A 15623-nucleotide genomic window follows, 5' to 3' on the forward strand; every position below is an offset into this window, starting at 1 on the left:
ACTTTCTCTTGCAAAATCTTTCTGACTCTTCCTCAAATAGATTTAAAAATTACCAGGGTTATCTTGCAAAAATGATGAAAATGTCATAAAAGAGGAGCTGGCATTTCTTACCTGCCTTTGTTTAAGATGGTGTTGAGAAGAGAACAAGAAGCTTTTTATGGAACTGGTAGTTTAATGAGTTCTAACTAAATGTATTTTTTATCCATTAACCCAAACCTGAACTAAAAAATGAGAACCTACAGAAGATTGCATAAAATCTGATCCAAATTCCACTTTGTATATAATGTATGAATTCACTGAGTTAATTTTGAGATTCTGCTGTGGCAGACTTCAGCTTTCTATCTGAATTCATTAAACTAGCATGTGATATGTAGTGGGATTGCTCTGTTTTCTGCCCTCAGGTCTGTTGTGCGCTTCGCAGCAAGTCTTTTAGGTAAACTAGTGGACAGCCTTGCACCATCTATTACTAATGTTTTAGTTCAGGGCAAGCAGGTAAGTCTTTGCTCCTCAGAAATGCATTAAGGAATGATAACAGAAACTAAACAAATGGCTTGTTCATTTTCAAGGCCTCTGATGCTTCTTTTAAAAGTATGCAATGGCTTAAAAAAAACCTTCCCAAAGAAGAGAAATCCAGAGAAAATAAAGACACGTTTAATAATTGTATTGGGAATTGAATAATGATTTAAATTAATGAAAGAGTAAGACTGAGAAGACAGTTCAGCATTTATGGAAGACAGGAAGGGGCATGATTTCTGAAACTCCTTGGGTTTAAGGTCTCTGGGGAGACCTTGCAAACCCTTCCAGTGCATGAAAAGGCTCCAGTGGAGCTGGAGAGGGACTTTTGACAAGGATGTGTAGAGACAGGACAAGAGGGAAATAGTTTAAAATGAAATAGGGCAGGTTCAGATTAGATCTTAGGAAGAAACTCTTCTCTGTGAGAGTGAGGAGAGCCTGGCACAGAGCCTGGCACAGGCTGCCCAGAGAAGCTGTGGCTGCCCCATCCCTGGGAGTGTTCAGGTTGGATGGGGTTTGGAGCAGGAATGTTGTAACAAGATGAACTTTAAGGTCCCTTCCCACCCAAACCTTTCTGTGATTTTATCTATATGCCCTCTTACTTGACAGAAGTAGATGGAGTGAAGTATAAAGGCATCTTTTGAAAGACTTCTTTAATGAAAATGAAATCATTCTCTGTGTGATTGAGCATAATACAACATGTGGGTTGCAGCAGAGCAAAAAGTCTGTCAGGGTTTTCTGTTTCAAAGAAAGTTTAATTGTGTTTTTACCTTTCCTAAGGAGAACATTGTTTTCTTCCCCAGCACAATTCTTTTAATTAAATTCATGAATAGTTCCTTCTAAATAATACAAATTGAATATTTTTGTATTTTTGTATTAAATATGTCTATGTGTATACCTGCTTACATGCAATGTTGTTGTCTTACTCCAGACTGAGGTCTGAGTTTGTGCTTATGATGCTGCTCAGCTGTAGAGAAGGCTACACCTGCATGCAGCATAATTTGAGGCTATTGGCAACTTTTTAACCTAACATCCCTTCCTTGATCTTTATTATAGCAGAAAAACTAGTGTTGCTGTCTTACTGACAGTAGATTAAAAACAAAACAGAATTTGAATAAAATTCCTTTCTTGTGGTTAAACAATCTGGTACCAGCAATATATTTCTTAAAATTAAGGCTGTACCTTTTAGCATGCTAGTAGAAATAAGAAAAATAGAAATAAGAAAACAAAAACATAAATTTAATTCTGAATTTTAATTGAGTTCTACAGCTGAAATGTATGAAATTATGTAACTGTCTTAACCTAATGTACAGTCCTGATTATAACCTGATTATAAAGCAGTGGTCTTGTATTTTTATTTTAATTTGGAAAAATAGATTCCATATTCACTCTGGTTGTTAGTGAAGTTTATTACTTCAATAGCATCCAATTAACAGTATTAACAAGCATCAGCCATTGACGTAAAATTACCCTTGTATTGTGAAAATTTTAACAAGCAAAGCAAAGTTGGTGCAGTTTAGTTTCTGAATTGCTTTGCAGTGCTTTTTTTGCCATCCCTATCCTCTGAATTGTTTTCCCTGTGCCACAGGTGACGCTGGGAGCTTTTGGCCAGGAGGAAGCAGTTATCTCTAACCCCTTATCACCCGCAGTGATTAAGGACATGCTCTATGATAAATGCCGACTGCAAGATGAAAGGGAAGCTGTGCTGCAGCAGGAACTGGTCATCCACATTGGCTGGATCATCTCCAATTCCCCAGAACTCTTCAGTGGAATGCTGAAGATACGGATTGGGTCAGTAAAATACCTGTGGGATTGCAGGGGAATGTAGACTTCAGAGAACCACAAACCTGAATCAAGGTTAAAACATCATTTACCTCCCACCTGTTCTCTTTTGTTCTTTGACAAGGTGACCTACAAACAGGCTGTGCTGGAGTGTTGTCATATTCTATGGTATCTGCGTTTACTTTGCTACCCACAGAAGTTAATTATTTTTTTCACATTTAGGAAGAGACATGCATTTGAATAAGCACTTCTTTGAAGAGGCCAGGTGCTACTGACTGAGATTTACTGAATCAGTGAGCACGCTTGAGAATCAGAACTTAAGTGTTTAATCTTCCATGTTTTTTTCCATAGAGAAAAATACAGCATTTCAGCACTGGAGGTAGATACCAGCAGCCTGTTTTCTAGCATACAAGATTCATATTTCTTCTTCAGCAGTACATTCCAGTCATCATAAAAGAAAAATCTGCCTGTATTACATTTAACTGGAAGTATCCTTTTGCACTTAAATGCTTTTTTGTCCCTTCCACAGATCCATGTTACTCCTCTTTCCTCCCCTTCCTTATTCTCTGTAGCTAATTCTTTTTGCAATTTTTTTTTTCTTTCTCCCAAGGTTAATGCTAGAGATTCAATTTCCTTTATTTCAGTGTTATCACCCACTCCAGTGAGCAAAATTAACCTTCTCACAGAAATGCCGTTCCAGTTTGATAATGATTTGATTTAGTGTCTTGTTATTGATTTGTTTTCAGGGTTTCATGTTGAAATAGATCAAGTTTCTGACAGCCCTATTACTGTAAAAACTCCCAGCCAGCTGACTTGAATTCACCTCTTATCAGTGAAGAGCTCAGCAGAAGGTCCACTCTTGACTTTGGTGTGGCTTGCAGGCCACTGCAAAGAGAAAATACCAGCGAGGGACTCACACACAGACACATCTGAGCCATGAGTGGGGAAAGAATTCCTGAGCCAGCTGTGTTGTTAATCTTAGTAACAAGAGGACTCAACCTAAATTAAATGAAAGTAGCATTCTGCTAATGTAATGGACCCTAATACTCCTTGGTATCCAGCACCTCCATTGCATGGTGCTGGAAGCCTCAGATGTAAAGCAACACTGGATCAGCTGGCCAGGCATCTCCAAATTCTGTGTGGTTACTAAGAACTCCCTAGAAAGGAGTGTGACTTGACTTTTGTAAGCAGAAACATTCTGCACCTGGTTAGCTAAACAGGTAAATGACCACAGAATGGCTGTGGAGATGACAGCCTGAATCTCTCACTGCCACAGAAAGGCTCTGATGTACCCAAGCCTTGATAGGTGTTATGGACTATCTGAAGAAAAACTAGTTCAGTTTCCTTTTGTTAGTAATGCCTGCTGGAACTGAACCAGTGTAGAGGGTAAGAGGCTGAGTTCTGTGCTTATCTGGCTTCTGATGTTCCTGTACCTTATTTCATCTTTGATATTGCATCTGAGGCTGGAGCACTGGTTTTACATAATATGCACAATAAAACTCAACATTTTCTTTCAACACTTTGCCAAGTTCTGCCCCTCTGATACCTCAGGCTAAAAATCTTCACTGTTGCTATATTTTTATTGAATCATTTTTTTTTTTCCAAAAGGAGTAGAAAAAGAAAGTGTGATAGACTGCAAAAATGAATTTCAAAGGCTAAAACTAGAAATAAGCCCTGAAGTCTTTGTAAATGTAAAATATTGTAAATTTTATGGCTTTTTGAAACTCATCAGAAAAATGCATATATAAGCAGAGCATAATTCTGAGTGGGAATTTTAACATCAAAAGGCAGGTTAATGTTGGTCTTAATGAACAAGAATACAGGGAATGTAGTCCACTCAATCTTCTCTATGGAAAACACAGTCCACAACACATTTCTTAATTGCATTATCCCTTTCAGCTTGTATCATGTTCCAATCAAACAGGAAGAGTAGGAGAGTATTGTCTGATATTTTATGCACATCCTGACAGCCAAATAGCAGGATTGTGTGGAATTCTTATGAGCTGTTTTATTAGACTAATTTTTCCTATTTGGAAACTTTGTATTTAATGACTAAATCTATTCCTCCCCTCATGTAGATGGATTATCCATGCTATGAAGTATGAACTGAAGATCAGAGCTGGGGACATGCCACCCAAGGACTTGTACCAGATGTCCCCCAGTGAGGTGAAGCAGCTCCTGCTGGACATCCTGCAGCCTCAGCAGCCGGGCAGGTAACGAGGGGTGGGGCTGGGGCTCCTGATTTCATTCAGAGATGTTCAAGTACATTTCATTCCTGAACTGCTTCATGGGCACCTGAAATCACCATGCATCTGTAATCAGTAATGTAATTTTTTAAGGGAAGATAGCAAAAATGCACTTTTTCATTCTTTCACATGGGCCCAGGTTATAGAATTGTTTCTTTACTATTGCATATTCCCTTTTCAGCTTTATCTTTGTGGAAATCTCTTTACTGCCACAGAAAAGAGATCTGTCTACTATAATGTGAACTGTTACACTCTTTGATGTGGGGAAAGAAGCCAAAAATTACCCAATACCTCCACTTAAGTGACTTGTAGGAACAGTTTATCTGCTGTTCAGTGCCTGCTTTCTTCTAGGTTATTATGAGTAAGAGCAGATGTTCTCTAGAATTCTTAAAAGATAGTGGTACTGCCTGAAAGTTGGACTCTTTTCTCCAAGCTGTAACCAGCTGCCAAAAAGAACATTCATTGTGATACCAAGTATGCAAGACAAAAGTTAAAATTGCAATATTCCTATTTAACTTTATTGATAAGAGTGAAGTCAAAACTCTTCCTCTTGGTTTTACTTCTAGTTAAGTTAAACTTTGGCACATAATATTGCTGATAATTTCCATAGTCCTTGACTGAATGGGTGATGGGCTTTTCCTCTCAGCAAAGAGGAATTACACCACACATCCTGCTGTTTATGTTCCTGCATCATTCAAAACACACCTCTTTTTTTCCCCAATCTGTAATCCCTGAGAAAAGAGTCCCTTCAGTCACTGCCTCATCTCTCAGCCCCACTGGCTCTGTTCTGCATCTCCCAGATGCTTTTCAGAGCCTTGGCTGTGCTGAGCAGTTCTTGTTGTTCAGCTGCTGTCCCTGCTCACGTTGGTGCTGACATTGTCCTGTGAAACCATAGCAGAACAAGCCTTTGCAGCATTTCCCATTCAATAGTAATGCTCTTTAGGAAGCACTTGGTCAATCTCAGTAAGGAATTCAAGCACCACCTTTTGTCAGAGATTTTACTGTCTTGCCACAGCAGCTGCTGCTTTTGATGCCTGTCACATAGGATGGGTAGGTCACTGAAGGGCACTTGGCTTGAGTCTCTGAGGAATTTTTTTTGCGTTATCTGAGTACAAAAACTCACCAGCATATCCCTCAAATCTTTCAATCTTCTACCTTCTTTTCTAACTTCTTCCTGTACAGTATTGCTAACTTGTTTTTCCTTGCCCATTAGTGACTTGTTTTTAAAAGTTTTCTTCCTGCCAGGAAATACAGAATACTCCTTTTTTTTTCCTCCTTTTTATTTTCTTTCTTTTTGAGGACAGCTTTTCCTACTCTTGTGATGTTATTATAAAAAAAAAAAATCTCCAGTAATGTGATACCATAGCTCACTGCCAATTAATTTGTCATACAGAAAGGGCTAATGGTCTATTTACCTCCCTAACAGTCTCTCCACAACTAACCTCTCTCCAAGTTTTCATAGGAGACATTTTTGCAAGCACAGACTCCACAGATTACACTTTTTCATCTATTTATGTAGGTCACAAGATTGCAAGAAACTCTTTTTAAGTGGAGCCTTGTTCTTTTAATGGTCCAAACAGTTCTGAAACTCATTTTGCTTATTCTGTTTGCAAGACTCTCTTCCTGACCCTATTAATGTAGGTGGGTCAGAGCATTTTTGAAATCTTCAATTACTACTTTTTTTTTTAATTAAGAAAACAACTTGTTATTTTTACCACACCACTGGTCTTTTTGCTTTTATGGAAGTTTTCTTATCCTAATCCAAGGACAGAGCTGTACAGAGAATAAGATGAAACTGCCATAGTAGACACGACTTTTTGGTAGTTTAGTGTTTAATTGAGAAGTGGTTTATGAGAAATCTTTTCTTACCTTGCCAAGTTTATCCAATACAGTTATAGAGGAAAAGAGCCACATTGCATGTTGGCTTAGCCCTGGCTTCATAGGGTTAACTTTAAACATCTCCTTTGTTCTCTGAAAGTGGATCCCAATTACCTAGAGCTCAAACCTGCTCAGAAAATGCACCACCTAGGAAAAAATTATTATTCTTAAAAAAAAAACCAAAACCAAAAAACAAAACAGAAAAAACCCAAACCAACACTCTGTCTGCTTTGTCTTGTGGTGTAGCTGGGACTGAGCTACACTAAGAAACTTAAGTGTAAAACCATGCATGCAGTTGTCAGAATTAGTGTTTTCTTTACTGGTTGTATCTCAGAAGGAATTCTCACCATTTTTCCAGTATTTAAGAGTTTTTAATGCAACATATTTTAGCCATTTCATCCAGCACACTGGTGTCTGCAAGAACAGGTCATTTTATAGACAAGTTTTTTTATTCTAAGCATGTCATGTTAACCTACCAATACATATGGAGCAAAAACTAAACCCCCAAACTTATTAGTGCTGAATTAATTTGAGCCAGGCTGAGAAAGGTCTGCAAAACAACATTGTTCAAGTTGACCAGGGAATTTCCCTTTTTCTTTTCTTTTCAAGCAGCCTACCAAAACCAGGTCTTAGAAATACAGAAAGGCAGGAAGCATGTTGCAAAGCAGTAATTTAATAGTAGTTTTTCTAAAAAATAATGTGTGTGTTGATTTTTCTACTTAAAATTCAAAAAGCAGCTAAGGACTAAGGAACTTGAGGAAGTCCTCTCTGTCAAATATGTTCAGGACACCCACACAAGACTTAAATCTGTCTTGTGAATCCAGCAATTAATTCATACCCATGGATGCCACTTCTTCAAGTTCCATTGCTGGTGTTTTAAACACTTTTGCTAAAGCCCCATTCCTAGAGTAACACTAAGAAGAAAAAATAGGAAAATTAAATTGCATACTTGATGGTTTTAAGTAAAAAAGAAAAAAGCTGGTATACTTCTGAAGGCAAACAGGTTTTGTGATTCATGAAGAATGTGACTCAGTTTGCTCAAAGCCTTAGTTTTAGAAAACCATTCTGTTGAATTTTCTAAATTTGCAGGCCACTTGTTTTCTACAGACCATCAGGAAAAACCCCTGCCTTCAACAATTCTGCTGAAATGCATTTTTCTTATATGATTAGACCTGATGAATTTGATCTGCTCCTGTTACTGGCCTGCACTGGGTGGATTTTGGAGTTGCTGCTGCTTCTGCAGCTCCATAACACACAGACCCCCCCCAGGGGTGACCCTGTGCTCTCTGCCCGCTGAGCCCCTGTGTTTGCTTCAGGTGCCCCTCAGCAGAGAGCACAGCCTGGGCTGTGTGTGCAGCAGAGCTGCCTGTACTGCTCACCTGCCTGGCTCCCAGGGCTGTGAGTGCCAGGTGTGCTGAGCTGTCCCCTCCTGTGCTGTGCCCACAGGAGCTGGCTGAACAGGAGGCAGCTGGATGGCTCCCTGAACAGAACTCCTGCAGGCTTCTACGACCGCGTGTGGCAGATCCTGGAGAGAACCCCCAATGGCCTCATCGTGGCAGGGAGGTTCCTGCCCCAGGTAATGCCACAGACAGGCTCAGGTACTGCTCTTCCACCTGACCAGTAAAGGTCACAGACCTTATCATTAATGGCTATTTATGCCATCATGTTTTACTTAGAGTAACTTGTTAATTGGGAAAAAAAAATTCAAATTTTCTATTTCATTTGGAGTAAAATACAATTAGAATAGAATGAAAGCAAATAATTTCTATTAAAGCACATTTATAAAACTGTAAGTGTAGAAGATCCTTTCCAAGTCATGAACTCTGAAATCTGCTCCCTTTTTGATCCTACAGAAAGGTTATTATTTCTTAGTTGAGTATTATTTGTTCAGCAATCAAGTAGGCTGTGCCTGGGGCTGGGTTTGATTTAATGCATGTGGTCTTTTAATGAAAGTATGATTTGTTTTTCAGCAACCAACCTTATCGGATATGACCATGTATGAAATGAACTTCTCCCTCCTAGTTGAAGATATGCTGCAAAACATTGACCAGCCCCAATACAGGCAGATCATTGTGGAGGTCTGTGGCAAATAATTCATGACATTTTATACTGTGCATTAGTATATTACAGCCTAAAACAAAAAAAAAGCCTAGACTCAAATATTTGAAGAAATAGCATTTTCTGTATAAACATTTGCTTCAGAGGTTTCTCCATTGGTTTTTCTGATTAAACAGGTTCCTGTTACATGTTCAGAACAGAGTGAGTTCATGATGTTCTTCCCCTTCAGCAAGTATTAATGACACTAGCAATACAATTAGGTCAGAGGAGGTAAAAATCTGATAATTCCAGTGCAGCCTTCCTTCAAGTCCTTAGCCCATGCCTTTTCCTTACAATTTCCTAGATGTAAGGAAAACTGCTCTAAAATAACCAGCTTGCCCTCTGAATGATTCTTCTTTCCCCTTTTGCTGAGGCTGCCTAGTGAGCAGTTTACACTACTGAATCAGCCACCTTCCCATTTCCTTGTGCTCCTCATCCTCACAGGAAAGCAAGAGGCTGTTTAAATCCTTCCCCCCACTGCACACAAAGTTTGCTCTTAGAACAGATCAGGAGCAGCTGCTCTGTTGGTACCTGGATCTGTGCTGTCAGCAGCATTCACTGCTAGTCCCAAGCCTGTGCCCCTGGTGTTTGTGAGTGCTCCTCCCCAGGAACACCCAACTCCCCCAAATTCTACTCACAGCTCAGGCTCAGGCAGCTTGCTGGAGCACCTCCAGTTTTTGCTAACAGATAACAAAATTACTAAAGCCAAGGAGACCAGTGCACACTCCACTGCTTACTTGCAGATGCTACAACAGGACACTCATCAAGTTCACCTTCCTATTTTAAACCCTTTTCAGATGTAAGTAGTGTCAGTTCTGATGAGCTGAGGCTTTACTGCTGGCTTTTCTCTATGGTTTTGATAAACTTTGTCATAACAGAATTTTAGCATCTGTGATTGTGCCTCAGAACACCAAATGCTGAGGTTCAGTGTTTGCTGCCTTTCACTCTCTCCACAGGATTTGTGCAGCCACAGAGTGAACTGAATAAAATGGAAAATAACTTCCCTGGCTCCCAGCCAAGTTGGATGTTAATGTCAATCATTTACACCATGCCCTTACCAAGGCAGTCACCAGCAATTGTAACCTTTCATAAAAGCCTGCTTTTCAGTGATTCTTTTATCAAAGTCAGGATTCTATTATCTGTGCACTATTTCCTGTGCCATTATTAAATGGCTTCCTGCTTTGAAAGAGGCATATGCAATTACTAGCAGTGCTATTATGTAACCTGAATTTTAAAAAATGAAATTTCAAGTCTTACAGTCTTTTTCTGCCTTCTAGTTGCTGATGGTTATATCTGTTATTCTGGAGAGAAATCCTGAGCTAGAGTTCCAGGACAAAGTGGACTTGGACAAGGTGGTGCAAGAAGCATTTCATGACTTTCAGAAAGATCACAGCAGTCCAAAGGGAGCTGAAAATCAAGTGAGTAAAATATTGCTGTCTTACCAAATTTACCATTCCTGTTGAAGTTCTAAATGTTAATTCAGTGCAGTTCAGAGTAAAAAGCAATTGACAGAAGTTCAGAATGGAACACAAATAAGAAATTAATATACCCAAGCACTGCCTAGGTCTGCAAAGAGCCTCTAAGCAGAGATGAAAGAGGTGCACTTTATTGCTGAGTTGTAAATTCAAAATGTTACAGTAAGGAGAATACAGTGTGCTCCATGGCTCTGAAATAGGACTCTCAGTGGGCTGGAAGAGTTCTCCTCAAAGGGGAAAGGATTCATTAAGGAGGGGCACTAGAACAGAGAAGAGTTAAAAATAACAAAAGAAACTAAAGTTCAGTGAGGAAGTGTGAACTTAAGATCTTATGAAGACAGAGACAAAGAAAACTTTAATAACCAAAGAATTCATATTGACAGTATTAAAGTAAGAACTTGAGATACAGAACTGTTCTTAGTTACTGATTTTTCTGTTATATTTGCATTCATGAACTGGCAAAAGTTTGGCTAAAATGCAAATAAAGGAATAAATGGTGTTAATATTTTCTTCACTAGAATTACAGGTTTTATGCTTTAAAGATCTCTGAAATAGTCTCAGTACAAGTTTTGGTGCCTCGAAGCTCTAAAATTCTGTAATAAAGCCAGGTTTATTGGCCTGGTTGAAGGAGGACATAAGAGCAGAACAGTGGAAAAGTCCCAGAGTGACTGAGGATGATCCTCCTCACTGCAGCTGGCATTTTATTGTGGCCCATATATTTGAAGCTATCTGTGCTAGCTCCAAAGAATCTATTGATACATAACACTGACATGCAACAGCCCTTCCTCTTGCTGAATTTTTAGTTCCTTTAAAAAAGGAAGGATGTGCTGCTTAAGAACTCTTTCAAATGTTTCAATGTTCACTCTTGTGCCACTGATTTTTTTGTACTAAGATTTGAAAGCAAGCCAGTCAGGCAGCCCCAGCAGTGTGTCAATTTGCACAATACCTTTGTTTAGAAAAGAACACAGTTTCCTGGCAATTATGATCCTTTTGGTCCATCTTGAAGGGCAGAGACTCTGTGGCCATAGCAAAACCACCCATCATCCACACAAATGGCTCTCAAATGCCAGCTCCACACAGCACCTGGAATTTGCTGCTGACTTTTGTGACTAGCTTCAAATCCCCAATGGCTACAAACAGACAGGGAAATTCCATGCAAACCCCAGTTTTTACTGGTGCTGCCCTAGCTTCTGTTGAAGTGATGAATTTTTTTTTTCTCCAAGCCCAGACCTACTTAGAATAATGCCTTTTTGTCTCTTAGAAAGAGCCCCTGATTCAGAGTTCTGAGTAATATTTAAGATTGTTGTTGGAAATTCAGCTCCTTGCATTAAAATTTTTGGGAACCTGGCTCTCCCATATTGCCAGGTAGATGCCAGCTGGCAGTAACAGTAACCCTGTCTGGGATTGTTCTTAGGGTGCTGTCTCAAGGTTTCCTACCACTCCTGATTTGTCTGAACTATGGTCTTCCCTTAAATGGATTTGCAAATATTTTGAACTTTGCTGATTCTCTGTTAACATGTAATAAATATCAAAAGTATTTATTCTAGTAAGTTCAGATACAGCCTAAAACTACAAAAGTCTTCTGCCCTTGATTTAATAAAAGTAACCAATTTCCTGAGTTAAGGCAATAAACCTTTTTTAGAGCAGCTAATACATAATTTGAGAGTAAGCAGGTGTTTTAATGTCACTAACTGTGAAAAACAGGTGTTCAATGAAGGACACCTATTTTGGTGATCTGATTAATGAATGAGTTCATATGCTACCTGTGGTTTGGATCTTGGATTTTTTCCTTCTGAATAAATCTTCAGTCATTTTACACCTCATGTACACCCAAGGCCCTGGCTCACCATTCTACCACACAGGCATCACACAGCTGCATGTTTTAGGAGAGCAGTTGTTCTCTGACAGCTATGACATTTTAAAAAATGTTAAGAAGGTGGTGTCTGTGCCATCCTGGAAAACTCAGTGAAGAAATAGATGCAGGTAAGTACATATGGCAGATTTGTGAAAATTGAGCAGAATTATTCTCTAGAGTCCAAAAAGCACATTTGCATTTTTAACATATCTGATGTTGCTCGTTTCCCTGTGTGTGGCTGCTTTCCACATTCACACTAATGGCAGCCTCTGTTCCCTCTCTGCAGAGTGACATGACTGCCTTCTACAACACCCACCCACTTGGAAAAAAGGGAACGTGCAGCTACTTGAGCAAGGCTGTGATCACTTTGCTGCTGGAAGGGGAAATGAAATCAAGCCACGATGATCCTTGCACCATTAGCTAAAGCCTGGCATATAGCACAGGAATTGTTGCTTTACTTAGTGCTCCATGTATTTTTCAAGCCAATTCTAAGGGAGTGGTTTGAAGGGTAACCCTGGCTAGTGACACAAATGCATCCTATCCTTTGCTGAAAGAAGTGCCATTAAATATACCAAGTGCCACCAGATTTTTTCCTTTCTCAGCTATGCAGCATGAAACTGAGCACATGAAGTTAGTCCTATGGTATTTGATTAAGTTGAATGGGAATGTATTTATGACCTTAAAATAGGCATTTACTGTAGCTGGTAAATTCAAGGGAATGGCAGTACAAGATTTTGTCTTTATACCTCTATTTATTTATAATTGCAAACAAGTAGAAGATAAATTAATATGCATACCAATCAGTGTGGAAATACAAAAACTGGATTATTTTCTTATTATTCTACAAACAAATTGGAGGTGAAGTATTTGTTATCTCTGAAGGTTTTCTTTATCAGTTCAAGTGACAGCGTTCATTTAATGTGTTGGGTTTTTTAATTTACAGGCTGGTAACTTGATATACAGGTTTCATCCTAACAGAGCAACTTTTTATCTCTAGCAAAACATCACTGTATTTTCCCAGTTGTTATTTAAACATCTGTAAGTTAACAAGGGAAATGTATGGTGACACAATAAAAGTTTGTTTTTTAAGAAGAGGCAAACAAGCTGTATTTAAATTAAAATCAATGAAGAAATAACTTTGTATTACATATGTTATCACGGTATTAAAGAATTCGAGATAAATAAGTGTATCTCCTAAATGTGTGAAAACACTGTATGCTATATGCTTTATTTTGGTGAAAATAATAAAAAGCAAATGCTTGTAAAAAGGAAAAACCTGTCAAAAATACTCTAAGTGCCTGCTGACTGTAGTGGCAACCTTTGACCTGCTACTCAAAGCACCCTGCAGCACTGAAGTGCCACTTCTAGCAGCACAAAACACACTTAAGCTCTAGAACAGATCCTTAAACCGTTTGCTAATTAACCTGAGGGTGAGGAGCTGCACTCAGCTGTGAAGGAGCTGTTGCACACTGCTGTCACAGGCAGGTGCCCCTGGTCCTGCTGCTGCCCCTGCTGTAACATTTCCCCGGGCAAGCACAGTGGGGCTGCCAGGGGCACAGGGAAGCAGATCCTGAGGACATCCCCGAGACTCAGGGTGGGCCTGGGGAGTGTCTGTTCCTTGCTGCAGGGCTGCAGCACTGCCCTGGCTGCAGCAAGGAGGGGACAGCTCAGCAGCAGCCCCAGCTGGCAGCAGTGCTGAACACTGGCTCAGCCACTGCTTCCAGCAGTGCAACAGGACCTCAGATTTTTACTGCATTACTGCCCTGGGAGCTACCAAGTACAATGGACTCCACTTGTCCTTTCTGTCCAAGGGTGCCTGCAGCCCTGCAGCTGGCCGTGGCTCAGTGATCACATGAATAGCAAGATCTCTGCTTCTAGCAGGTTTTAACAATAATATTTGCAATGAACATATTGGCCACACAATCCAGAACACAGCTCTTTTCTACAACCTGTAAGTCCTATTGAAAGGAAACAATCCTTTACATACAGACCCTCCACATGACTCCAGGAGCACTGGCAGTTTCTTAGACAGTACCTTGGGTTCTGGTTTTGCAATTGCACAGGATTTAAAGTGTAACTCAATTCTTACTTCTACCTTCTCCTTCCCTCTTGTTCCATTAGCAGTTATTGGTAAGCCTCAGGTTTGCTGATCTTGGTCTGAACTTTAGAACTGCAAATGAATGAAAATGCCAGTGACCATTCATGCTTATACAAACCTGGAATGAAAATCCATGCAAACTGTTCCTGATTTCCTTTATAGCCTTGAACACATGGTTTATGAAATGATGATTGGGACAGTTTTTCAGCTGCTACAAAATAAGGATAAATGAGAAAATGAAGATACCAAAATCCAGCAGAGTCTGTATTCTCTGAAAAAGGTTCTTGAATCTGAAGGGACAATACCATTAATTTTTCTCTTGGTGAAGTAGGATAAAAACACAGGAGCTTGACACACATGGCTCTCACAGAACCTGCCTTTTAAATTTCAGCTTTATAAGATAACACAAGATAATTGGAATAGAAACTAAAGTCTTTATTAAAAACATTCTGCCTCAAAAGGATGAGGAAGGAGATGCCTTTGGGGTTACAAACTAGTAACTACAGTGCAGCAGTCACCACAGTGCCCTGTGTACTTGGAAGATCTACTGGCAATAGAGTTGCTTCAGGTATTAAAGAAATAAAAGTCCCAAAGGGTTCAGACCATTCAGTTCCCTTATTATACACCTTCACAGTGCTCCACAACCTGAAAACCCATTCTGCTTACAGGGAAAGTAAGATCCATTAAAACAATGGGAAAACAACAGCCGTAAAACTTAAAGTTCAGCTGTGGAATAAATGCAGGTTGGTTTTAGCACTTTTTTTCCAGATTCCTCGATCAGATACTCTTGAGAAGACCAAATTATTTTAGTTAAGCAAACCATCAGAAAAAAAAATCCCGCTGCTATTAGAAAAAGGAATACACCAATCTCCAGTATCAACTCCTGATTTAAACACACATAACCCCACTCCCCTCTCCACCCCCAAGGTCAGTCACCTTCAACTGTACCAAAACCAGTCTTCACACTGGATTCCTGTGCCCCTTAATTGGTGTCATGTTCCCAATGCATCAGACATTTCAGACTGCACGAGTCCTCAGGAGAATTCAGGAGGGAAGAAGGTGACACAAGCAGTTCAAGGCTTTCTTGGCATTTTTGCTGTTGGCTTTGTTGCTTCCTCCACATGAATTTGCACTCTTACTCTCTTCAAATCAGTCTGTGCAACTGATATAGAAAAGATACAGAAAATAATGCACAACGAGGTTAATAATAAATCAGTCTCTGAGAAATCCTCTTCATCACAGCTGAAAATGTAGCAAGAGATGCAGATCTGAACAGGCTTTTTTTGGCTCAGCCCTGGAGCAGGGGATGTGATGGTATCACAACACTGATGGGGCATTTTCTGAGCAATGTTTTCTCATCAAGGTTCATCAGCAAGCAGTGTGATAACAGCAGCTTTAGCATTACTGTCGTAATACCATTCTACTTTTGTAATTTAGGTCTCATATTTTTTGTTTTCACTCCTATTTAAAATACTTCCTTAAGCCTTATACATTAAGTTCATGTCATGAAAACAAATTCCTTAAGAAATGGTCACCAGTCAGAATCAGTGTTATTTTATGTTCACATACCTTCTGCAGTTTTCAAGAAAGTCTACTTGCTTGGCCAGTGGCATTTTTAAGACTGAAAATTATCCTTCTGTAAAAATTCTTTCCAGGTACATGGGTGTTACAACACTAAT

The 15623-nt window shown here is 39.5% G+C and overlaps 1 protein-coding gene across 4 annotated transcripts in view; it reads left to right on the forward strand.

The window, feature by feature from the left end:
- Positions 1 to 12940, forward strand: part of PHKB (phosphorylase kinase regulatory subunit beta) — a 66601-nt gene extending 53661 nt beyond the window's left edge. For all 4 annotated transcript variants that reach the window (XM_050978922.1, XM_050978923.1, XM_050978924.1 and 1 more), the window contains 7 exons: positions 402 to 492; positions 2102 to 2304; positions 4374 to 4508; positions 7866 to 7995; positions 8390 to 8497; positions 9794 to 9934; positions 12133 to 12940. In XM_050978922.1, coding sequence (XP_050834879.1) covers positions 402 to 492; positions 2102 to 2304; positions 4374 to 4508; positions 7866 to 7995; positions 8390 to 8497; positions 9794 to 9934; positions 12133 to 12270 — 946 coding nt within the window. In that variant the 3' untranslated portion in view covers positions 12271 to 12940. The remainder of the gene's footprint in view (positions 1 to 401; positions 493 to 2101; positions 2305 to 4373; positions 4509 to 7865; positions 7996 to 8389; positions 8498 to 9793; positions 9935 to 12132) is intronic.
- Positions 12941 to 15623: the final 2683 nt, after the last annotated feature.

The sequence above is a fragment of the Serinus canaria genome, chromosome 11 (assembly GCF_022539315.1).
Source record: "Serinus canaria isolate serCan28SL12 chromosome 11, serCan2020, whole genome shotgun sequence".
In the NCBI taxonomy this organism is placed as follows: domain Eukaryota; kingdom Metazoa; phylum Chordata; class Aves; order Passeriformes; family Fringillidae; genus Serinus; species Serinus canaria.